The sequence below is a fragment of the Mesoplodon bidens genome, assembly GCF_964165515.1.
Source record: "Mesoplodon bidens genome assembly, chromosome: 13".
Taxonomy (NCBI): domain Eukaryota; kingdom Metazoa; phylum Chordata; class Mammalia; order Artiodactyla; family Ziphiidae; genus Mesoplodon; species Mesoplodon bidens.
The window spans coordinates 1,055,508-1,080,260 of NC_138169.1; the positions used below are offsets into that span (position 1 = coordinate 1,055,508).

Consider the following 24,753-nt stretch of genomic DNA (forward strand, 5'->3'; position numbering starts at 1 on the left):
GCTCCTGGATCCAGATGGACCCTCTGGGATGGTGTTTGGATGTTTCCAGAGGCATTCGCGGCTCAGAGGGAACAGCTGTGGGGTGACTGCCTCATCAGGCGTCCCCAGCCGGGTTTGCCCCCCAGGCGCGTTCTCGGTCATCTGTCCTACCTCGGGGCGGTTTCCAGTGCGACCTCCCTGGGCCCCTGTAACTAACTGACCCCGTCCGAACACCACTGTCTTGTTCCTGGGCTCCTTTCCTGTTTCTAGAATGCTGCCCTGCTTCTCAAAGGTCAAGTGTAAAGGGTGGACACGCCACGGAAAAGCCAGGTCTGCAGACAGGACAGCAGGGTGGCCGCGCAAGCTCAAGGGTCCAGGGGCCCAGGGCTCGGCTGCGGGGCCTCACTGCCCAAGGCCAGACACCTGGTGCCGCCTCTGGCTTTTCTGGTCTCAGACATTAGCACAGCCCCTGGATAACTTGTCTGAACTATTTCGACAGAATGGTATGTATGTGCTTGCTGCTTTTACTTACCAAGCTCACTGTCCTGGGTTAGGGCCTCTCACTGAGGCCCCTCGTGGGCAGACACCCTGCAAAACGGTCAGCCCAGGGTGCACAAAATACTGGGGAAAAGAGCTTTCTGCTGAAACTATCTCAGCAAGTTTGGGGCTTCCTGTTTCCTTTAAAACATTCACAATTAGTACTTTGAAAAACCAGTAAAACACAATTTCATTTTGTAGTTATTTCCAAAATTGACAGAAATGGATCGAATATCCCAATTAGTTGCACTGATTGCAAAAAATGTTCATAACCACTTCATAGAAATTGTACTTCCTCCTAAATAAACGGAGGTTTGGGATGGACACGTTGTATCTAAATATTTTAATCCACAAGCATAAAAGATTAATAGCCAGCCACAGGCAAACAAGGACTGAAATGTCAGCCAGACACTTTATTGAAACAGGGCCCCTCCTGGCCCGTCACTGCCCGGCCCCTCCCACAAGAGCAGCAGGTCAGTCACATCCCTCACCTGCCAAGGTGCCCCTCCTCTGTGTCGGAAAGGCCTAGCAACACACGTGAGTTCAGATCCAACAGCGTCAGGGCTGTATGACTCGGGAGTGAGAAATGGGTTTTCAAACCAAGAACCAGATGAAGAAAATCTTCTATCGATGAAAGCTTAAGTGACAAAGAGTTCTAGGAAATGAAAAGAGTGTAAAAAGCAGCGAAATAAGTTACGAATGGAAGAAGCGCTGGCGCCCACCTCTTCCTGCCTGACGGGCTCTGCTGACGGACAGCTCGCTGCGGCGTCTGCCGCGGTCCCTGCGGGGACGGCATCTGGGGGCCTCGTCCAGTCCCTGAAACAGGCCTGCTTAGACCCCACAGGCTCATCCTGGTGGACGAGAGTGAGGCAGAGACACTGCGAGAGACGAAGCTGATCTGACCTGAGTGCTTCCCTTCTCCATCCCGGGCCAGGAGCTCAGCGCTGCAGCGCCGCTTTGTGGATCCTTCTCTCCAGCTGCTGCGCCCTGGAGCCCTGGAGCCCTGGCCCCGCGGAGCGGCCGGTGGGGGGGCAGGGGAGGAGCCCGCGGTCTCGGTGGCACCCACACCAGGCCGGCAGGGGGGCTGAGGAGGAGAGCGGGGCCTCGAGGCGGCCCTCAGGAGCGGGAGATCTTGTCAGGAGGCATGAACCCCGTGTCCCCGAGGGTCCTGAGAGCCACTCGGCCATCTGGCCGGACTACCAGGTGGGTAATGCTGCCGTTGTTGAGGGAAAGGCGGAGCCAGCCTTCTGGAGGGAACTGCAGCGCCCTGGAGGAGAGAGCACAGGCTGGGAAGGGCCCACCCCAGGTGACAGGGCCTCAGGGGGCTTCCCTGGGGCTGGGGCCAACACCTGCAAGCCCCTCCCATTTTCAAACGGGGTCTCTCAGAGGAAGGAGCTGTCGGGTGGATGCCAACCCGTCAATCAAACCAGGGACGGGGTCGACCCAAGTGAAGAGGCTTGTGCACGTGCGTCACAAACCCGCTAGTCGCCAAACGCGTGCAACGGAATTTGTTCTTCCAGTGTCACCAGAAGGGGACGGAGACAGCCAGACGGTGCGGCAGGGGCAACCCACAACCCAGGGGCATCTCCACGCCCTTAACGCTGCTTAGGCACAGTTAGTATCTGCTGAAGAGCCCAGTAGGACTAGGGCCTCCGTCCGAGCCACCAGACCCCTTTGTGCCCCAGGACGCTGGGGTGGACAGGCCGCATCCCTGGGGCTCGCCACCAGCTGGCACTTCCTCTGTCGAGAGTTTTGCCGACTTGAACTAGCTACCTTCTTTTTCAAGGCTCAGCGTCACCCTCACTGCTTTCAAAACTGCCCTTAGTGAGCAGAGCGCCCTCACGTGTCCCGGGGGCTCAGGCTGCTCCCGGCCCCGACGTCTCCGGCCGGCCCTCAGCACCGGGGTCGCCCCCGGTAACACTGGGTCAATGCTGTCCCGGGATACGGGAGGACCCGTGTTCACACAGCCCCGAAGTCGCCCTGAGCGGCACACGGGCTCGGGCTGCCCCCGAAGCCCAGCCCCTCCTCCCAGCAGCTCTCAACCCGGCCGGGACCCTGGCGCCGCAGCCCGCTCCCCCGGCGCAGGGCTGCTCGCCCCGGGCCACGCAGGCGGCGTCTGAGGGCAAGCGAACGGGCCCTCATGAGAAGGGGGACCCCCTCAGCTCCTGAAGCACCTGCGGAGCACCTCCAATGGCCCCGGGGGAGGCTGGGTCCTCACCTGCACTAAGCGGGATGTGGTCAAACACATGAGCACCCAGCTGGCCTTCCCAGGTCCAGGGCCCCCCGTGACTCTGCCTGGGGCTCAGCACAGGCATCACTGCGAGGGCCCTGGACCTCTGGTGCCAGGACGAAGGGACGTGGTTGCCCCACGGACACAGGAGCCCCGCAGGAGCAGCTGGAGCAGCCAGTGACTAACGCGCTCACGGGTTATCACCCGGCACAAAACAGATCCGTGGGTCTATCGTCACACACATTCCAATTAACAAAGGGACATACGAAACCATTAAGCAAACACCACTGCGCAACCACGGGGGCAGGAGCCATCGACAGGTGCTGAAACCGGTCGGGGGACGTCAGGGGAACGGGCGCTGGCGTTGCCTCCTACAAAGTGTGACTTCGCAGCGGGAACGGCCGCGCACAGCGCCTGAACCAAGCGACCACGTCAGCATCGCCCGGGAAAGGCCGCCCACGGGGGGCACCTCATTCTGGTCTGTTCCCACCAAAAACATGCAGTCGTGAGAAAGCCGTTCTACCAGACCACCGGCTGGGCCTGGCGGGCACCATGAGGCACGAGGAGGGGGGGCCGCGCTGGGGGCACAGGCCAGCGGGGGGGGGGCGGGAGGCGGGGCCGTGCCGTGCTGGGGGCACAGGCCGGAGGCGGGGCCGTGGTGGGGAGGCGGGGCCGCGGGCGCCGTCGGGGCCTCACCTGCACACGATATAGCGGATGACGTTGGCGTGGCAGATGAAGATCTCGTAGCTGTCCTCCTGCTGCTTGGCGTCCGCCCGGTGGATGTAGTTCCGGAAGGCGGCCTCGATCCGCGCCCCGTCCTCGTAATACTGCTGGGGACAGAGGGAGGGATCGTCCGTATGGAGGCAGTGCGCGGGCCACCGCGAGCCCAGGGGTGGCGTGGAGGACGCTCCCCGGGGAGGCCGCCCGGGGGGAGTTTTTACCACAGCCTCCGGCTTCCAGTGAGACACGGGGGGGTCAGGCTCGATGGGGGCGCCTTCCCTCAGCAGGTCTGTGCTGACCTTGCAGACGCCTGCAGAGAGACACAGGACTCAGCGCCCCTTCAGGAGCAGCTGGCCTGGGGGTGGGGGGGTGGGGCTGGCACTCACCTGGCAGGTGTTTGCTGATGATGTCAGTGGTTTCTATTGCACGGGTCATGGAGGAATGGACGATTTTATTAAACTTCAACCCCAAGCTTGCAAGTCGGAGACCGGTTAGTTCCGCCTGCTCACGACCTTGAAGGTGGAATACACTGGAGAATTACACGTCACCGGAGTCCCTGTTTGTTTACTTCACAAATACTTCAGTCCTTACCAAGCACCATTAGGTTTGGGGGACAAGACGGGCAGCCCCTCCCAGGGCTCAGGCCTAAGGGAGGGGCCAGGTTTCAACAGGTAAAATCAATGAGACAAACCAGCCACCTTCAGCCCCGTCCAGAAGAAACACTGAAGACAATGGCCATGGCCGAGGCCGGCTGAAGTCTGGGTGGGGTCCTGTTTACTATTTCTGGGTCCCTCACACCATCCCTACTCAACTTTGTCCAAAGACTGGGTGTCAGTGCGCCAGTGACCACCCGCCTCCTAATCACCACCGCCAGGTGCTAACACGTGAGGACGGCCAGCCTCAGCACTGCTGCAGCCCGGGTGCAAACACAAATGCTTTTCCTCAAATGTATCTTGGAATCCAGCCCAAACGCCCTCGGAAAGTCAGTTTCAGCTGGATGCACGATACCACGGATGCAGCTTTACTTCCACCTGAGCCCGAGGACAGGCCAGCAAGCCCCTTCACACAAATGGGTGCTATCTCATTCAACAGAGAGATTTTTTAAAATGTAAACTCTGTCTCCAACCTCCCTGCGTTCCCTTGCTAGGAATTTCTCCTACAGACACATGAGCACAAAGACCGAGGCGGTCCCGCCCGGCAGCGCCATTCACAGCAGCAAGAAACTGCCACAGGCGCACTCCGCGCGGGGGCGGCTGAGACCCGCCACCGTTCATGAGGAAGGCTCTCCGGCAACTAGGTCAAGCCAGACGGGGCACCGGGCGGAGCCGCCTCAGAGCCTCGTGACTGCAGGCAGGATCCACCTTAACGGGGACGTTTTCAAAGCCTGTGTCAGGTTTGGCTGATTATTACTAATAATGACAAGGCTCGCATCTGGGCCGAGAACACCTGACACAGGTCCAAAGAGGCCCAGCGCCCCAAGGGCACCTTCAAGGAGGCTGGCCTCTGCGGGCGGGCCCAGCCACGTACCCAGGGGCGTCAGCGTGCGGTCCTTCTCCAGGGAGGCGTCCACGTGGTACTGGGAGTGCCTGATGAGGAAGATGTGCCGCGTGGCCTTGGCCTTGTAGTGGTCTAGCCTGGACGCCGGCTCTTCTTCTCCGGGCTCCAGGTTCCTCTTCCGCAGGTTGACCAGGGACAGTGGTTCTCTCCTGACGCAGAAATACAAGACGGTGTGTCCTGTGCCCCTGCTCACAAGTCACCCCCAGTCTTTCTGACCGAGGGGCTTCCTGGGTTGGTGAGGCGCAGGGGAGGAGCCAGCGCCCCCCTTCTCTTGGCGCCAGGCCCGCCCTGGGCGGCTGGATGTGAACAGAACAGACAAGCGAAGCTATTGTGCTGCCCACGTCCTTGTGAGGAGACTGACAGTCACAGCAAGGGGACCAGGGACGCGGAGAGGAGGAAGGAGTGTCTGTGGAAGGGCAGGTGGGAAATGCCCACAGGGTGGCCTCGCTGACGGGGACGCTGTACTGCCCAACAGTAGCCACTGACCACGTGGCTACTTAAATTCAAAATCATGAAAATTAAATACAATTAAAACTCCATTTCCCCAGTCACACTAAACACACTGTCAATGCTTAGTAGCACGTGGGATAGTGGGCCTCACACCGGACAGTGAGGAAAGTGTTCCCGTTACCACGGACACCCCCTGGATGGCCCTGCTGGAACGCTGGCAGGGAGCTGCAGCAGCAAAGATGCTAGACACGAGCAAGTCTGGTGAAGACAGGCACTCTGACGGCTCACGGGCCTCAAGCCAACAGAAATTACACGCCTGTGAGACCGGCAGAGCTGGGAAAAGAATGTACTCAGCTGAGGCAGTGCTGGAAGAATGAGTTTTGAGGGGAATAATGGTGAGTTCATGGGTTCTGCTTGGGCCGTGCGAACCTGGGGAACCTGGGGTGCCTGTAACATGGCCAGGCCGAGATGCCACACTGGCAGTCACGTGGGAGCTGGGGCTGAGCCAGAGAAGACATCTGGAACCTACAGGCCCAGATGCAGGAAGCCTGGCTCCTCAGAAAGAGGCTGGAGATTTCACTGGATGAGGCCCTGGAACTTTCTAGCATGGACACCACTCCCCTCACCCTGCCATAAATCTAGACTTGGCAAGCAAATACAGCATGTTGGCCTCATACAAGGCTGGAGTCCGGCTCTACCTCCAGTCAGTCCTTTAACCTCAGAGTGACTCTGTTTCCTTAAAAAGGCCCAAGAAATTCACAAGATTGTACTGATGTTTGAAAAAGAGAATATGATCCCAGTCTAATCGTGAGAAAAACAGACAAATCCCAACTGAGGAACATTCTATAAAATCCCTGATCAGCCCTCCTCAGAACTGTCAAGGTCATCGAAACAAGTCAAGCCTGAGAAACTGTCAAAGCCTGACTGTCCTGTGGGATCCGGAAAGACACAACGGACAACATGTAAAAACTGAGGAAATCTCAATAAAGTACGGACGTCAGTTAACAATATCGTATCTATACTGGTTCCCTGATTGTGACAAGTGTCCCATATTAGTGTGAGGTGTTAACAACAGAGGGAATTAGGTGTGGAGTATACAGGTACTCTATCATCTTTTGCAATTTTTCTGTAAATACAAGACGATTCTAAGATAAGTTTACTTTTTAAAAATTAAAGGTTAAAAAGAACACCTGTGAAGTTCCCGATACAACTAGGCCAGCAATAAATATTGGATCTGTGCCCCACACTCAAGAGTGTCAAGGAGTGAAGAGCTGGGACTGGATAAACCATCCCACAACCCAGAGCAGGGCCGTCCAATAGAAACAGAACACCGGCAACACACGTAATTTAAAATTTCCAAGTGGCCACATTTACAAAGCAGGAAGAAACAGGTGAAATTTCAGTAACTCACTTTATTTACTCCAGCATACCAAAAATACTATCGTTTCAATACTGCTCTGGTTTTTAAATTTAAATTAATTAACGTTAAGTAAGACTAAAAATTGCTTCCTGATCACAGAAGCCACACTCCAAGGGCTCAATAAGAACACTGACAGCGCGCGGCCAGGTGGGACCGGGACCCCTGGACCTCACGTTCCTACTCAAGATGGCTGCTGGTCCTGTCCCCGCGAGGCCGCCTCGCGGAGGCCCCTTCCAGGGCCCATCTCCACCTCGCCGTCTCAGCTGTATCGCAAATATGGGACCAACGTGCCGTCACCCAATCTGAGGATTCAGAAGTTGGGAGACGGAAACAAGGACAAGAGCCCTACACAGCTCCAAGCCCTCCGTCTAGGACTGAAAACGACCACTTCGGGCTTCCCTGGGCGCCAGGCACTGTCCCTGGCATCACGGTGCTCCTTCCTCAAAACGACCCCCTGGACAGACGAGGAAACTGGCGCTCAGAAGAGGGGTCGAAGGACGCCCCACGTCCACAGCCACCCTTGCGGCCAGAACCGAAAGAGAAACCCTCACGCAAGCCTGCCCCGCCCGCCCCTCCGCTGAACCGACCACACCGACCGGCCGGGACGGCCAGGGCCCGGGAAGGCTCCCGCCGCCGGCCCCGCACCTGTCCCAGTTGGGGTCCCAGACGCCGGGCCCGGGGCGCGCGGCCCCCGCCCACGCCGGCGGCTCGACCACGCGCGGCTCCGCGTCCCCGCCCGCGCGGGGCTTCCCCACTGCCACCGCCGAGAAGAACACCGCGGCCGAGCCCCCGGCCAGGCCGCAGGCCGCCAACTGCAGCGCCTGCCGGAACGCCATGCCGGCCCGTCCCACGCGGGGCCGCGTCGACTCCGCGCAGGCGCTTTCGGGCGCGGACGGCGCGCCGTAAGGGACAGGATTCGGCGGGCGTGTGCTTCCGGCCGCCGGGCTGCGCGGGAGACGCGGGAGTCGCCGGTATGGCCCTGCCTGCCGCGGGCGACTTCCGGGAACGAAGGCGGAGCCCGGTGGTGGGAGGTGGTTCTGAGATCCTTCCCTCGACCCGCTGCGGGGGGCCCGGGGCGGGAGTCGTTCCTGCCTTCGAGCAGCTAGTGCTCACGCGGCGCCCCCGGGGAGCCGCTTGGGCGGGGGCGCAACGGGAGCACCGAAGCCGGCGCCGGGCGGCTGGGCCGGGTCAAATGCGGGAAGAGCCCAGGGGGAACCCGTGCCCCGCAGATGAGTTGGGGTTCTGGTTTAAGTGAACTGGGAAACTCCCGCAGGGTTTGCTGGTTGCATTGTTTTTACTGTGGCAAAATACACATAACGCAAAATTTACCATCGTAACCATCTTTTAGGTGTACAGCTCAGGGGCATTAAAGCACATTCTCTTTGTTGTGCAAGTATCACCACCGTCCCTCTCCAGAACTTTCTCATCTTCCCAAACTAAAATTCTGTCCCCGTTAAACACTTAACTCCCCATCCCCTTCCCTCAGCCCCTGGCACCCACCACCCTACTTCCTGTCTCTGAATTTGCTCCAGGGACCCCAAAGAAGTAGAGTCAGACAGTATTGTCCTTTGCAGACTGGATTATGTCACTTAATGTCCTCAAGGTTCATCCGAGTCGTAACATGTGTCAGAATGTCCTTCCTTTTTAAGGATGAATAATATTCCATTGCATGGATGGACGACGTTTTGTTTATCCATTCATCCATCAATGGACATTTGGGTTGTTTCCCAGTTTTAGCTATTGTGAATAACGCTGCTGTGAACTGGGTGTGCAAATATCTCTTCAAGTCCCTGCTTTCTGTTCTCTTGGGTGTATACACAGAAGTGGAATTGCTGGATCATCTTGGCAGACTTTTTTTTTTTTTTTTTTTTTTTTTTTTTTTGCGGTATGTGGGCCTCTCACTGTTGTGGCCCCTCCCGCTGCGGAGCACAGGCTCCGGACGCGCAGGCCCAACGGCCATGGCTCACGGGCCCAGCCACTCCGCGGCATGCGGGATCCTCCCAGACCGGGGCACGAACCCGTGTCCCCTGCATCGGCAGGCGGACCCTCAACCACTGCGCCACCAGGGAAGCCCCCTTGGCAGACTTTTAAATGGGGAAGTGATACGATCTGATTTACATTTTTATAAGTCACTCTGGATTTTGAAGAATGAATGTATTCCACAGAAATACCCAGACCTCTGCTTAAGCATGGTGTCTTGAACCCATATATTTATGTCTCCTTCTTCCAGAAGGTCGCTTATTAAAATGATAGCAAAAAAATTTAAAAAGACAAATCTACAAGGACATACTTGAGTCCACAGAAGAAACAAAACCAAGAGATCAGCTGACAAAATTTTGGAAGCTGGAAATCAGACTGTTATTGATCTGAGGAGATGGAATATCTGTTGCCTGCACTGAGGGAAGCCAAGAAGCAAGTTCATCTATTCCGGTGAGTCTGGCAGAGCCTGGCCAGTTACAGTTACTAGCCCCACCTCTGAGCTCTGAGGACACAGCAGGACTGACTGAAAACCTGAGAGGTTGCACTCTTCATCCCCTCCATCACCAGTGTATTCAGGTGACCACCTCACCTCCAACATGGCAGAAGACTAGAGAACTTTCATTACAGAAGATCTGAACCAGAAGGCCTCTGGATTTGAGAACACCTGACAGCTGAGACTGGGCTGCAGTAATAAAGATGAAATTATATGAAGTTCACATACTAATAGTAGGACTCTAACCCCTTTTCTCCAGTTAGCCACAAGGATGTTGGCCACTGCGCTTATACCATGCTCCCCTACAGCCACCACTCTCCCTGCCCCATCCCCCCACCCTGGGCAAGAAATGAAAAGATTCCTCTCCAGGTAAACTGACCAGCCCAGGAGAAAATACCTCAGTTATTGAAAATGGGCGATCCCCAACAAAACTGGGTCCCGGGCTTCCCTGGTGGCGCAATGGTTAAGAATCCGCCTGCCAACGCAGTGGACACGGGTTCGAGCCCTGGTCCAGGAAGATCCCACATGCCGCGAAGCAGCTAAGCCCGTGTGCCACAAGTACTGAGCCTATGCTCTAGAGCCCGCGAGCCACAGCTACTGAGCCCGCGTTCTACAACTACTGAAGCCCACGCGCCTAGAGCCCATGCTCCACAACAAGAGAAGCCACTGCAAAGAGAAGCCCACGCACCACAACGAAGACCCAATGCAGCCAAAAATAAATAAAAAAATTTAAAAAAGGGTCCCTGCTTGGTCAGCCCACAGTGAGGCTTTGGTTTCACAAGTGCAGCCCATGCACACGAATCTTCCAAAGAATATCTGAGTGGCTTTGACTCTTTACCAGTGATGCACAGGGGCTTCCCTGGTGGTGCAGTGGTTAAAAATTCACCTGCTAATGCAGGAGACACGGGTTTGAGCCCTGGTCCGGGAAGATCCCACATGCCGCGGAGCAACTAAGCCCGTGTGCCACAACTACTGAGCCTGAGTGCCACAACTGCTGAAGCCCGCGCACCTAGAGCCCGTGCTCTGCAACAAGAGAAGCCACCACAATGAGAAGCCCGTGCAACACAACGAAGAGTAGCCCCCACTCACCGCAACTAGAGAAAGCCTGCGCGCAGCAGCGAAGACCCAACACAGCCAATAAATAAATAAATAATCCTTAAAAAACAAAAACAAACCAAAAAACCAATGATGCACAATCAAGGATCAACATGGGGGCCTCCCTGGTGGCGCAGTGGTTAAGAATCCACCTGCCAATGCAGGGTACACGGGTTCAAGCCCTGGTCCAGGAAGATCCCACATGCCGTGGAGTAACTAAGCCCGTGCGCCACAACTACTGAGCCTGTGCTCTAGAGCCCACAAGCCACAACTACTGAAGCCTGCGCGCCTAGAGCCCGTGCTCTGCAACAAGAGAAGCCACTGCAATGAGAAGCCCACGCACCACAACAAAGACCCAACGCAGCCAAAAATAAATAAATAAATTAATTAATTAATCAATTTTAAAAAAATTAAAAAAAGATCAACATGGACTTCCCTGGCGGTCCAGTGGTTAAGACTTTGACTTTCAGGGACTTCCCTGGTGGCACAGTGGTTAAGACTCCGCACTCCCAATGCAGGGGGCCCGGGTTTGATCCCTGGTCAGGGAACTAGATCCCCCATGCCGCAACTAAGGAGCCAGCAAGCTGCAACTAAGACCTGGCACAACAATGACAACAACAGTGCAGGGGGTGTGGGTTTGATCCCTGGTCAGGGAGCTATGCCTCTCAGCCAAAAAACCAAAACATAAAACAGAAGCATTATTGTAACATATTCAATAAAGATTTAAAAAATGCTCCACTTCAAAAAAAAAATCTTAAAAAAAAAAAAAAAAAGAAAGAAAAGGATCACTAGACATTTCAGGAAATCCTGATAGGGTAACACAAAGATCAAACAGGGAAAATACAAAAAACAAAAAACCCTGAGAAAATAGAAACAGCATGCGAGACAGAAAAAAATTCAAAAAATATATAATTAAGATCCCAAGGGATATTGTATCCATGAAATAAGGATGGGAGACAATCAGGAAGGAATGTTCTAAGAATGAAAAAGCAGGGAGGGAGGGCTAATGTAAATGAACAACAGGAGAGCAGACCCAGCTGAAAGGGTGGCATACAGGGCCTCAGAAGGTCAGGGCAAGTCCTGGTCTAGAGGGGCCCTTGTCCTATGGGGCCAGGTAGCTAAGCAGCAGTATTGTGATATATTTTACCACAATTTTTTAAACGTTTTAAAAAATCTGAGGGCAGTCCTCTGATCACCCATTTCTTTCAAAGCAACAGCAATTATTCTGAGAAATTAAAATCACCACTGAAAAACTACGTTATAGTTTATTGTGATCCTAATTCAATCCAAGGTGAGAAGTGAAATCATCTCTACTGTATTTTAAGGTTTCTTAGGGGAGCACCACCTGAGGACAGTGACTACCTTTTTAAAAACGGATTCTGACATTCAGAGATTTCTGTTTCTCCATCCATCATTTTAGGGTCATCTTGAATCACATGATCCAGAGGCAGGCTGGGTTGTTCCTGCTCCCTCCCCCCGCCCCCCTCCCCCCACGTCGTCAGTGTGTCTGAGGACCTCTCCCGGTCATCTTCACTTCCCCAGAGAGGCCAGGTAGGTGTACCAGAACAGAGCCGCCAAGTTGGCAAAGAGCACCCGGAACTGCCGGAGAGAACACAGGCCGCGGTAAGAGCAGGGCCCCGGGCACACTTATCAGGCACCCACCCCCCAGGACGGAGCTCAGTCGCGGGTCAGTCCACTCACCCACTGCTGTATCTGCTGAGCCTTTACTGCGTACAAGGCACTGTGCTAGGGGCCCAGCAGAGAGGGGAGAGGAGGACAGTCCCTGCCTGATGATGTTTACGGGACAGCAGGGGAAACACTCCTTCACTGAGCACTTCAGCTCCTGGCTCAGCCTCTCGCCCCAGGACCAGTCAGCACGCAGGGGGCTCCCCCGGCTCCTCCCTGACCGCTCCACGACCTGCTCTCCACTCTAACCCATCCTATGCCACTACCCTGCTTCTACGATCGGACAGGCATATTCCCACCTGAAATCACCTTCAATTACTGAGTCTCCCAGGCACATAAGCTCCATGAAAGGAGCAGTCTGGTCTATCTCATTAGTCACTGTAGCCCCAGAGTCACGAGCAGCAGGGCATACAGTAGGTGCTCAATACATATTTGTTGAATAAACTCCCTGCCCCCTAAGCACTCGCCCGCAACCACCTTTTAGGAAAGTCTCTAACCCCAAGCTTGCAGCACTGTCCCTAAGCTAGTCAGAAGGATTCCATTTTCCAGCCTCTCTACTTTCCCTTCCATAGACCCCTCCACGTCCTCAGCCGTTCTGTCTTCTCATGTCTCTATTTCATCTTCTATATGCCTTAGAACCCATAGTGCGTAGCCCTGGTTTCCTTCCCTTCTTGTTCCTCAGTTGTACTCCCTGGAAAAACCTAGATCCTCCTGCCTTCTCACCTGCCTCAGGCCCCAGGCCCCTGCACATAAGAGTCTTCAGCCTCTCCTGGCTCCCCCGTCTCCAATCAGCTTCCTCTCCTATCCTCCGCAGCACCGAGGTGACCACTTCTTTACTCTCCTCAAAATACCCATCCCCCCAAGCCTGCCCCACCCCTCCCCATCCCAGAGGGAAGACAAGGTGTGGCCGGGGGCCCCAGTGGACAGTGACCTCCTCTCTCTGCTGTGCTCACAGGGGAGGCGCGCCTTCCACCTGAAGTGCCTCTCTGCTTACGCTGCAGTCCCCCCCCCCACCCCCAGCACTGGGGCTGCCCGGGGTGCCACCTGCATGCAGCGTGGCCACTCTTCTCCTAGCTGCAAAGCCTTCTCCTCCCCTGGCCCACTGCTAACTGCCATTTTCCCCTCCGCTTCCCAGACGTCCGAGAGACTTTTTTATACTTGTAGTTTATCTTCTACCTCCCCACCCACTCATCAGTTCTCAGCCATCTGGCTTCGGCCCCATGGAGCCACTGAAGTTGCTCTTGGGAAGGCCATTTTTAAAGCCAATGGAAACGGACCGATTTTTAATTTGCTTTAACTTCCTGCAGCATCGGCTACTGCTGTCCATCACTGCCTCTGGTTATCTGCTACCCCTTGGGATGTGTGTGTGTCTGTGTGTGTGTGTGATTACCAAGCCCGTCCCCTCCCTCTTCCCACCCTTGCAAGGTATCTCTTTCCCAAGGGGGCTCTTGCCCCAGGTCTCTTTCTCTCCTCTCCCTAAAGCAGGATGGAAATCAGCCTGTATGAGCTAGTTTCAGGTAGGTTACTTAAATGGTGTGCAGAAAAGGGTTAAGACGGCAGGCCTGAGGCCTGGGAATCCCTGGAAAGGCCTGTTTGAGAGGCTGGTGCTTGGCTGGTGTCTGGGAACTTGGATTTCATGCTGGTTCCCGCCTTTCCTCCAGGGGTGTAGGGAACTCTGGTGCAGGGGGCGGTGCCCATGTGCCCAGCCCCCAGTAAAACCCTGGCAGAAACACCGCGTGCCTGCATTTTGCGGGTGGGTGAGGGCTTGCTCTGTGTGGCCCTCAGGGGAGGGAGGGAGGGAGCACAGGGCGCGAGCAATGGATTCCCAGGATCCAGTTGTACATCCTGGCTGCGTGGCCCTCATAAACCTAGGCCGTGAGCCCATCCACCTGGCAGTGGTCTTGGGACCCAGACCCAGATGGGCTGTACTTGGTGTAGAGGCAGTGGACACTGGCAGGGCCTTCAGCAAACCGGAGGGCGGCCTCACCGCAGCCCGCCTGTGGCCCGCGGTCCCACTTGCAGAGGTTCCCACCCAGATGCTCCAACCCTCGGCTCAGAGCCCCCGGCCCTGCCCCGGTGTGGCCCTGACGTCCCTGCAGGTGAGGCTGCCCTCCCGCAGCTGCGTGGGCACGGGCTGCTATCCAGCCCTAGAAAGCCGAGCACTGCCCGGGACGAAAGGGCGCAGCGTGGACACCACTTGGGAGGCCCCTCCTTCTATGTCACTTTGCCTGCCAGAATCCAGAACGGTAACGATTCCGGGCAAAGAGGAAAGCCCCAGAAGGAATCCGGAACTTGGGGTGACCCTGAGGCTCGAGAAAAAGAAGGCTGGCGGGGGTGGGCTTCGGGGGAGCTCGAAGTCCCTCTCAGGCCCTGCGGTGCCAGGCTGGCCTTACCTGCAAAGGGACGTAGTTGACGTTAATAAACTGCACTGGAGTCCAGACTCGCCAGTTCATCTGCAGCGCCGGCCAGAATCCTCTCTTCATCTTGGCAGCGAAGGCGGCCGCGTCCTTCCCCTGGAAAGGGGGAAATGCAGGGGGAAACGCAGACCGTGAGCAATACCGGGGCCCCAAAGCCTGACACAGTGATTTCTTTAAAACTGCAGTTTGTTCCGTTTATATGGACATAGCACACACGTGTGCTTGAGCAGCGGTGTGGCAAGGAGCTAACAATCCAGCAGGAAAATCATCAGAACAGTGCTCACGCTGCGCGTGACCTTTGCCCATGACCCCCGAGAGCTGAGCTGATGGTGTGACTCACGCTGCTGGTCTGGGCACCAAACTGCTCTGCTGATGGCTCACCTGTCAATTCTTTCCAAAACAATCTCCAAAGCTGATGCATTTCCAATCCAACGTTGTCAGGAGCTTTTAAAAAATGGACCCCAATAAATTGATTCTAAATGTCATCTGGCAGGATAAATGCATAAGAATAGCCATCTTGAAAAAGAATAAGAAAGGAAGGCTTACCTTACTAGAAATTTTTTAAAACGCTGTAAAATTATGGCAATTAAAAAGTCTAGTAGCAACAGCCAAAAACAAACCAAAACATGGAAATGTGGAAATGAACAGAATCCAGCAAAAGAACAAAGAGTCCAGATAACGGCCTGTACACATGGGAATGAGAATATGATAAAGTTAACATTTTACTATACTGGGGACTGTTCAATAAATGGTAATGAGACAGTTTGCTATCTAAGTGGAAAAAACTAAGACTGAAGTATATCTCCCACTACATTAAAAACAAACACATAATACTAGAGGAAAGTATAAGAGAATATTTCTATTATCTTTGGGCCTATGAAAATGTACAAAATAAAATCACAAGAGTAGAAGAAGAAAATATAGGAGAATATTTCCATTACCTTCCTTTAAGGAAGCCTACAAAGGAAAAGAATGACAGATTTGAATGCATGAATTTTTAAACTCCTGTATGGAGAAAGCCACCATAACACCCTTTATATAACTTATACAAACAATTTAACTTTATATGAAGTTAAAAAACAAACACCTGGGACTTCCTTGGTGGCGCAGCAGTTAAGAATCCACCTGCCAACACAGGGGACATGGATTCGAGCCCTAGTCCGGGAAGATCCCACATGCTGCGGAGCAGCTAAGCCCGTGCGCCACAACTACTGAGCCTGCGCTCTAGAGCCCACGAGCCACAACTACTGAGCACGTGAGCCACAACTACTGAAGCCCGTGCATCTAGAGCCCGTGCTCCACAACAAGAGAAGCCACCACAATGAGAAGCCCGCGCACCGCAACAAAGAGTAGCCCCGCTCGCCACAACTAGAGAAAGCCCGCGCGCAGCAACGAAGACCCAGCAGCCATAAATAAATAAATAAATAAATAAATAAATAAATAAATAAATAAATAAATAAATAAATAAATAAATAAATAAAGTGTAGGGAAACAAACTTCACACAGAGGAAAAAGCCACAAGGGTTAGGAGCTCTCGAGTCACAAAACCTGTGTCTGAATCCTGACTCACGGACTCGTTACACGACCTCAGGCCAGTGTTTACCCTGCAAATAACTGAAGGCCTCAGCTTCCTCAACTGTCAGGTGGGGTTGATGTGAGGCTCAAAGGCCTGAAGCACTGGATGCAGAGCTTGGAACAAGGCTCAATAAATGTCTGCTGATGCTATCATTCTGCACCACTGCAGGGAGGACAGAAAACGACAGCCGTTTTTGGACAATTCTAGGAATCAACCAAGCAGGAATCCTCACACAAAAGGGACAGACACACGGTGCGTGGAACGGTCTGCAGTCTGTAACACGTCTGGATCACAGAATGCTGGATGCAGAAGCACCTGGAGTGTGCGTGCCGTATGGACAGTGTGGTCCCGCATGTCTCATGGTGTGGTGGGTACTTGATGCACTTTGGTAACATTTGCCATATACGTAGAGGCAAATGTTTTTGTTTTCTAATGGAAATATACTCCCTTCCTATTTGGAAGGGAAAAAAGGAGAAACTGCTGTGGTAGCCTCACTCCTTATATGGGCACCCTCTACTTTCTCCTACCTCTGAGCAATCACAGTGAAGTTGAAACATCTTTTCTACCGCCCACCAGGGTCACTTTAGACAGCACAGGTGTTCCCCTTACTAATAACTTGAGGTGAGGTCTCAAAATAAGACCCACGTGAGAAGCATTCACCTGCTGTGATTGGTTGAACGAATTACTTTCAGGGCAGAACCTGACACATCTCGGGCATGGAGGTGGAGAGGGGATGGTGAGGGAGCCGGTTAGTGGAGTGAGGTTGGGCAAACACACCTCCCAAGTCTTCCGTTGTGATGTTAAGTCTACACTGGTAAGTTAGCCTCTTCAGAGCACTTGTGATGTCCAGACCCTGAGTGAGCACAGGCTTCTGCAAGGCCACTAGGGGGCTGGAACTTCCGGGCCGTGGATCTCTCTGGCACTCTGGTGAAGCCCGTGGACCCACTTCTCAGAATCGTGTTTTGTAATGTATAAAATAAAATGTGTGGGACTACAAAGAAACCAATTATACTGAAGTACAGCTATCAAAATATTCAGAGAAAATTTTACGACAGACCAGTATATATGCTTCTTCACTAACACATTCAGTGCTGAGACTTGCCAGCAGGTGTAAGGAGTGATAAGCATCACTGATACTCTGGGCTGTAACTGTGACGACGGACGTGTGACAGCCTACTCTCTGGGACGGCCGCCGCAGGCCAACAGGCGCTGCTAATACGGCTGTGCTTTGCTTCTGACGTTCACAGGGGACCGTGTGAAACGTCAGCCTGAGTGTGAAGTTCACAGACCCTCTGAGTTCCAACCACAGCCTCCCTGTGCCAGAGAAGGGCTGGCCTGCGTGAGTGCTGGGGCAGAGACCAACCTCCAGGAAGTTCATGATGAGGAAGAACAGTGACAGGAAGGCGGGTGCGAAGAGGAGGCGGTCCAGAAGCAGCCTCATGACGCCGGCCAAGGGGGCCTCGGGAGGGATCCAGTGCTCCATGAAGAGGTAGAAGAAGTGACCCAGCGGCCCTGTGACAAAGAACCTGAGGCCCGCGCTGGGGCTGAGCTGGACACGCCCATCCTGGGGCCAGCTTCACCCCCAAAGCCCAGACCCTAAACCCCGAGGCCCTCAGCACTGACCACACAGGTCTGTGTGGCCCTGCTGGAAAATACACTTTTTCTGAATCCTCTCCAAGCATTCTCTTTTCCCTCCGACAGAGCAGGCTTGTTCCCGACCCCAGTCGTCACATGGCTGGCTCCTTCTCAACACGCTGGCTTGGGGAGTTCCTTCCGACTGTCCTGAATAACGGACCCACCACCATCCCAGCCACTCTCTACTCCAGGCCCTGTTTCATTTTCTTCAGAGCACCGATCACTGACTGTCATGGTCTCATTTGCTTAGTTATATAGTGCCCTCTCTTCACCCCGAGAAGGTGAACACCACAAGACAGGATCGTGTCTGTCTGTACACTGCTGTGTCTGCAGTGCCTAGAACAGGGCCTGGCTCAGGGAAGGTGCTCGGTAAATAATGGAAGCATCCCTGGTGTCAGAGCTCGTCATCAATCTCTCTTGGATCATTATCAGGGCTGAAACCTGGTGCTGTGCACTGGCTATTCATTGCAAAGAGCACAGAGTACTCGGGAGGGAACTGAACCCAGCCACCACGTCTAGAGGGACAACAGACCCGAGGCTCCATGAAATCCAGAATCAAAAGACGGGCAAGGGCCCAGGGGCCTGCCAGCGCGACAGTGCAAAGTCTTTAAACAAGCAGTTCTCCCCTGTCTTTCCCTACCCTTTCATAGAATGTTAAGTGGCCCAGGGCCGGGCTTCTCAGGAGGAAGAGAACGGAAGTCTTGAGGATGGAAAATTGTGATTGGATGACCTCCCAGGTGATTCTGAAACACTCCCCCTCTCTGGGGGGATTAGGACTTTAAATACATTATGGAAAAATCTGAGATAACTCAAGTTAGCGTGCTTACAAATACAAAAATGTTATTTGTGAATCTTGAACTGAAAAAAAGTCACTCTTGTTGCAAAAGACTTCAAAATAATCCATCTATACAAACACTATTGTTGGCCAGAGAACTCAGGGTGGATTTAATAGGTAAAACTCCTGAATCTCTGTGCTTTTGCAATTCAAGAAGTGGTTAAGAAATGACAATTTTCAGGATACGTAAGTATTTCTTTTCTGGATGTTTATGCTATGAAAATAACAACAGAAACTAACTGGCCATATTTGAGTCTGTTTTCCTCTTTCAGGGTCTTTGGGTCTTGGAAGTCTGATTTTAGGTTCAGGTGAGCTATCTGCTCTCAGGTTTCTCAGCCCAATTACGATGGCCACCCTCACCCATGCAATTCTAAACAAAAACCAAATGAAACTATAAAATAAGTGAAGCTAATGTTATCCACCATTCTGACTTTCTCCCATGATGACTTCGATATGCTTTTTAAAAAATTGTTTTTCTGAGGTAGATAATTCCAGGTCTTGATATCCTAGCTTTGTCGCACTTAGCCTGCTACTGGGTAAACCAGCCCCTTTATGGAACTCACCCGTAAATGGCATATCTGAGAGGCCCTCTGACATCTAGCTTTTGAGAGCAGTTTTCTTTTTCCTGCTTCTTCTCAATCAACTGGGCCAGGAAGTTCCCAAGTGCTGACAAAATGCCACTGTGGACAGAGAGGTATTCAGAAAACGTGCAGGGGGTCATCTGTTCTTGCACATAATTAGCATGGTGGTTCTAAGAACATGCTGGGGATGGGTAGAGATGAACCCTTATCAGAGCAGCCGAAATGGGAGGTCCCTACATGAAAAGGTGGAGACGGCAGAATTTAATATACACACACAGGAGCACAGTAAGATTTCCAAATGGTGGGTCGTATCAGTGTCATATCCTGATTGTGATATTATCCTATAATTTTGCAAAAGGTTACCATATGTGGTTATAAAAGGGCAACAGGAGGGCTTCCCTGGTGGCGCAGTGGTTGGGAGTCCGCCTGCCGATACAGGGGACACGGGTTCGTGCCCCTGTCTGGGAGGATACCACATGCCGAGGAGCGGCTGGGCCCGTGAGCCATGGCCGCTGAGCCTGCGCGTCCGGAGCCTGTGCCCCACAACGGGAGAGGCCACAACAGTGAGAGGCCCGTGTACTGAAAAAAAAAAAAAAAAAAAAAAAAAAAAAGGGCAACAGGAGGGATCCTTATGATGAAACTTTTCTGTATTTTGACTATGGTGGTGGATACACAAACCTATACATGTGATAAAACTGCATGGAATTAAACACACACTCACTCATGGACGAGTACAGGAAAAGCTGGGGGAATCTGAATATGACCTATGGGCTGTATCCATGCCTGTGTCCTTGCTGTGATACTGTACTACAGTTTTACAGAATGCTGCCAATGAGGGAAACTGGGAAAAGTATACAAGGGATCTCCCTGTATTATTTCTTACAACTGCATGTGACTCTACAATTATCACAATAAAATTTTCAAATAAAAAGGTGGAGACAGGCCCAGTTGCTCAAAGGCTTGGTCTATAGCTGCGTCCTGAGAAGCTCTCTAAGCTATAAAATCCAAAATTCTTAAAAGGGACAGTAAGGAGCCTCTTGATCTGGTCCTCGGCTACTTCTTTCTCATCGGCCCCCTTGCTCACTGTTCATGTTCTCCAGGGGCCCAGACCCACCTTCCACTCCACCGTGATTAGCTAGCTCCTCCCTCAGGACCTTTGCACCCGCTGGGCCCCCTGCCTTCTGCTTTCCTTTTTTGCTCCCTCCTTCCTCAGGCCTCTATTTAAATGTCACCTCCTCAGATAAAAACTGCCCTGACCACTTTATCCGTGTTATGCATTTATCTGCTTTTTGTCTACTTCTTTACTAGAAGACAAGCTCCGTCAGGGTAGGAACTTATCTTAATCACTGCTAATGCTCCCCACACAGGAAGCAGCTGTGCACATGTATGAAAGGCTAAATTAATAAAAGTCGACTAATTGAAAGTAATGCAGGGGGGATGTCTCACAAAAAGCTCAGTACTCCAAATCAAAGGGCCGACCTAACCGGAGCACCGAGGGCGCTGTGTCAGCTTTCTCCCACATGCAAAGCTGCCAAAGAAAACTAGCCTTAACACCTCCCACCCCGTCCAGGCTTCCCGCGCACTTCCTAAAGGCGTTCACCTCAACCCATTCTAGTCCATTCTAGTCCTCAAAACAAGAGCAGGTACTAACAAGCCGGAAGGTAGCAGCGGACGCCGCGCAGGCTGGCGGGTGACAGACTTCTCCCCCGGGCCCCATTCACCCCGGACGGCCGTCACCTCCGGGGCAGAGGGGCTGGAGGCCCCGAGGTCTGCAGGGTCCTTCGGCTCGTGCACTCCTTTAGTCTGGTCACTGGGTCCACATTTTAGGGTGTCTAAGAGTTACGGTTCGGAACCGAATATACAGAACGGCACGTGCTGAGCTTTCTGGTTAATTTAAGGCCTCTGGAGGGTCATTTTGACGCACCGGGATTTTGCCTTTCACGCTCAAACCCCCACGTTGGATGCACCCATGGGGCTGCGTCACCGGGCCGTCCGAGCTCCGGGCCGCCCCCCGCCCGGGCCCGTCCCCTCCACCGCCGCTCCGCGCCGACCTGGTGGCCGCCTTGGTGAGCACCGGGTAGAGCCGCAGGAGGCGCAGATACTGGGCGAGCGCCCGCCGCGGAAATGCCCCGAGGTCGGCCTCGGCCCTCAGCTTCGACGCCGCCGGCGCCATTGCCTTCCCCGCGCAGCGCGGGCCGGTGACACCGACCCCACTGGGCTCCGGGTGCGGCGCAAGGGGCGGGGACGGCCGGGCATTTCCCGCCCCGCCGCGAGCCGCAGTGCCTCCCGGGACACACCCCTCGGTGCGCGGCGTGAGCCTCCGCGCACTTTTCCGGGAGTCCCTAACCGGCCACCTCCCCCTCGGGCGCAGGCGGCGATTGGAGCTCGGCGGGGCGGGGCGCATCGAGCCTTCTGATTGGGCGGTGGGGCGCTTCCGGTCTCTCGCGAGAGTTGGTGGGAGCGCGCCAAATTTTCACAGGGAAGCTGCGGCGGTGGAGTTGGCGCCAGCGCGACGCTATGGTTCTGAGGAACAGCGGGCGGCGGCGCGCGGAGCCGGGCTCGGACGGCGAGGCCAGCCGGTGAGGGGTGGACCGGCCTCCCGGGCAGGGAGCGGGTGGCAGGCGGGCGCGGGAGCGCCCCCTCCTCAGCGCGCGGGGCTTCCGCGAGCAGCGGCGAGAGCGCCTGGGTCGCTCCCCAGGCCGCCCGACGTGGGCTCCAGGTTGAGAGTCGGGCGTCTCTCCGCCGCCACCCCTCGTCCCGGTGGTGCCGCCTTGTCGGCGCCGTGTCCGGGGCCCTCGGCGAGCGGCCCGGCGGCGGCTCAGCGGGGACTTGGAAGTCTCTGGGGGCGGGGCCGCGGGGAGGGACGCGCCGGAGCGGGGCTCATGCGGGGCTGCGCTGCGGACGCGTTCTCCTTGGGGAAGAAGCCCGGGGCCACGCCAGGAGCGCGCCAAGGCGGTGTAGCCTAACCTCGGGTCGGCGCCCAAGCTCTGGGCGCGCGCTGCGGTCGGCGCGTTGTGTGCTCGAGTCGCGGCGGTGGAGGTGCGCAGCGTCGGCCTCCCCGTCCCGCCCGCTGCCTGGCGCGGGCCCGGCGGCCCTGAACGCGGTGTGGCGCCGCTGCCGAGTAGGAAGAGCCGCTTTGGACTTTGGGCGCCGCGCTCGGACAGTGTCTGTCCTGTCGTTAGCAGTCAGTAACGGTGGCTGTATTTGTTACAGTTGCCTCCGTCGTTCGGGTTTTGTACTATCACGGGGTAAAAAGTGAGTTATGCGGCTCCTGAGAAAGGTTTTGAGAGGCTGTATGGTCCAAGTGAGCAGTTTTCGAGTCCACTTAATCCACCACTTGATGCCAAGATAGAACCCAGGGTATTTGGAGGAACGTATTACTAGTACAGAGAGCCGCACGCCCGGGGGCAATCCTCCGTAAGTAGCACTTCAGTCTTGACTGGGTAAAGATCTGGGCCTCAGACTGAAGTTACCTGTGTTCTCTAGCAGGGCCTGGAATCGTTTTTCTGCGGTTTTGATTGAAGGTGGATCCCGAGATTTTAAAGCCATACCGTGCGGTGGTGGGTTGGTTTCCCACTGCTGCTGTAACAGACGACCGCTTAGTGGCTTACACTGTACCAGTGTATTCTCAGGTCAGAAGTCCTAAAACTCAAGATGGGGCAGGGCTTCTTTCGTTCTGAAGGCTTGAGGGGAGCATCTGTTCTCTTGCCCTTTGTAGCTCGTAGAGGCTTCTTCCTCCACCTTCAAAAGCAACACGTCAGATCTCCAGTCTCTCGCTCTGATTTCTGGCTCCCTCGCGTCAGGACCCTTTGATTGCAGTGAGCCCACCCAGATAATCCGCATCTCAAAGTCCTGAACGTAAGCACACCTGCAGACTCCCTTTTGTCATGCAGGATAACACAGGTTCCTTGCATTAGGACATAGACATCTGGGGGGGGGGTTGTCAGTTATCCTGCCTGCAACAGGTGGCTGTAATCTTTTGTGAAAAATAGGGATCCTAATCTTGAAATAGGTCATTCTGTTCTTCAAGTGGAGGTGATAGACCCAAGGACTACCTTCAGGCAAAGGAGTTTTTCTTAAGCAGCTCTCTGACCACTTTTGTTTATAAGTTAATAACTAGTGAAATGTGTGACAGTAACTAAAGACATGAATTCTGCACAGGCTTAGTTCAGATCTTTTTTTTTTTTAAATCTGGTCTCTATTTTGTATATTTAGCTTTCTTAGACTGCTTCCTTTCTTAGACTGCACCACTCTAGACACATACATATTTTTCTCTGCTCACTGGTTTATAAAGTAGCTCATTTATTGACATTAAGACAAAAAGGCAGGACTTCCCTGGTGGTGCAATGGTTAAGAATCAGCCTGCCAACGCAGGGGACATGGGTTTGAGCCCTGGTCCGGGAAGATCCCACATGTCGCGGAGCAACTGAGCCTGTGTGCCACAACTACTGAGCCTGCGCTCTAGAGCCCGTGAGCCACAATTACTGAGCCCTCGTGCCACAACTACGGAAGCCCGCGCAGCTAGAGCCCGTGCTCTACACAAGAGAAGCCACCGCAGTGAGAAGCCCTTGCTTGCCGCGACTAGAGAAAGCCCGCGCACAGCAATGAAGACCCAATGCAACCAAAAATAAATAAAATTTAAAAAAGACAAAAAGGCAAGGGATATCGATTCTTAGCTGTACATTTTTGAGGAGTGCAGAATATAGTTGGCTTAGCTAATAAATAGGCCTTCTGCCAAAAATATATAGGGTCCAGAATCTCAGAACTGCAGTTTAAAGAAGAGACTAGCTTTTTTTGGGGGGTGGGGGGAGGGCTGCGTTGGGTCTTTGTTGCTGCTCGTGGGCTTTTCTAGTTGCAGAGAGCGGGGGCTACTCTTCGTTGCAGTGCGCGGGCTTCTCGTTGCGGTGGCTTCTCGTTGCAGAGCACGGGCTTTAGGCACGCAGCCTTCAGTAGTTGTGGCACGAGGCCTCAGTACTTGTGGTGCACAGGCTTAGTTGCTCCGCGGCACGTGGGATCTTCCCGGACCAGGGCTCGAACCAGTGTCCCCTGCATTAGCAGGCCGATTCTTAACCACTGCTCCACCTGGGAGGCCCTAGCATTTGTGTTTTAAGTTGGAATGCTAATAAAATAATTGTTCTGTTTTGAAGATAGATAAGCCATAATTACTCTGGTCGGTCTAGATGGGATCACACCTGTGGAGTTAAAGATTGTGAACAATTTGGGATTATCCCAACCTCTGGAATCAGAACAGTTTTGGATAGTTCTGTTGGTGGAAAGTCTTCGTCAAGTACTTAATTTAAGGTTTATGATCAAATCTGTATGAAGAGTTATTTACAAAATCCTAACCAGAGAAAGGCTTGGGAAGTTTGAAGCAGATGTACTGAGCTGAGAAGTGATTTCGCTTCTCAGTTGAGATAGTTCCTCTCACACAGAACAATATTATATCCCCACTTTTATCCATGTGTGGTTCTACTGACATCTAGACTCAGGCGTCCCAGAAGATACATCGTGTTTTTAAGGTACAGTTTATTCTGCCACAGCAGGTGAGTTTCTGTAACCCCG

At 53.9% G+C, this 24,753-nt stretch overlaps 3 protein-coding genes across 4 annotated transcripts in view; 1 reads left to right on the top strand and 2 right to left on the bottom strand.

The window, feature by feature from the left end:
- Positions 1-909: 909 nt before the first annotated feature.
- PGAM5 (PGAM family member 5, mitochondrial serine/threonine protein phosphatase) lies at positions 910-7,759 on the bottom strand. Of its 2 annotated transcripts, none has more exons than XM_081252799.1 (6): positions 7,539-7,759; positions 4,994-5,172; positions 3,853-3,978; positions 3,688-3,776; positions 3,443-3,573; positions 910-1,783 (listed from the first exon to the last, which is right to left on the bottom strand). In XM_081252799.1, exons 1-6 carry the CDS (start codon positions 7,727-7,729, stop codon positions 1,633-1,635), a joined length of 867 nt encoding a protein of 288 aa, XP_081108925.1. In that variant the 5' UTR covers positions 7,730-7,759; the 3' UTR covers positions 910-1,632. The 2 variants fall into 2 exon arrangements, with proteins under 2 accessions (XP_081108925.1, XP_081108924.1); XM_081252798.1 differs by having other exon boundaries at positions 3,443-3,576.
- A 3,948-nt stretch (positions 7,760-11,707) lies between these two features.
- PXMP2 (peroxisomal membrane protein 2) lies at positions 11,708-21,517 on the bottom strand. The gene is made up of 5 exons (XM_081251606.1): positions 21,243-21,517; positions 19,174-19,290; positions 17,504-17,666; positions 14,541-14,660; positions 11,708-12,060 (listed from the first exon to the last, which is right to left on the bottom strand). The coding sequence occupies exons 1-5, from the start codon at positions 21,362-21,364 to the stop codon at positions 11,992-11,994; spliced, it is 591 nt and encodes a 196-aa protein (XP_081107732.1). The 5' UTR covers positions 21,365-21,517; the 3' UTR covers positions 11,708-11,991.
- A 144-nt stretch (positions 21,518-21,661) lies between these two features.
- POLE (DNA polymerase epsilon, catalytic subunit) overlaps positions 21,662-24,753 on the top strand; it is a 54,780-nt gene continuing 51,688 nt past the window's right edge. Inside the window, exon 1 of the mRNA XM_081252369.1 lies at positions 21,662-21,770. Within this exon, the coding sequence (XP_081108495.1) occupies positions 21,709-21,770 (62 nt within the window). The 5' untranslated portion in view covers positions 21,662-21,708. The remainder of the gene's footprint in view (positions 21,771-24,753) is intronic.

Coding starts and splice junctions, on each gene's coding strand:
- PGAM5 (XM_081252798.1), bottom strand. CDS start 7,729: ATGGCGTTCCGGCAGGCGCTGCAGTTGGCGGCCTGCGGCCTGGCCGGG. Junction 5,173..7,538: donor TGGGACCCCAACTGGGACAG/GTGCGGGGCCGG, acceptor TTTCTGCGTCAG/GAGAGAACCACTGTCCCTGG. Junction 3,979..4,993: donor CCGCACGCTGACGCCCCTGG/GTACGTGGCTGG, acceptor TCCACCTTCAAG/GTCGTGAGCAGGCGGAACTA.
- PXMP2 (XM_081251606.1), bottom strand. CDS start 21,364: ATGGCGCCGGCGGCGTCGAAGCTGAGGGCCGAGGCCGACCTCGGGGCA. Junction 19,291..21,242: donor CTCACCAAGGCGGCCACCAG/GTCGGCGCGGAG, acceptor CTCTGTCCACAG/TGGCATTTTGTCAGCACTTG. Junction 14,661..17,503: donor TCATCATGAACTTCCTGGAG/GTTGGTCTCTGC, acceptor CCCCCTTTCCAG/GGGAAGGACGCGGCCGCCTT.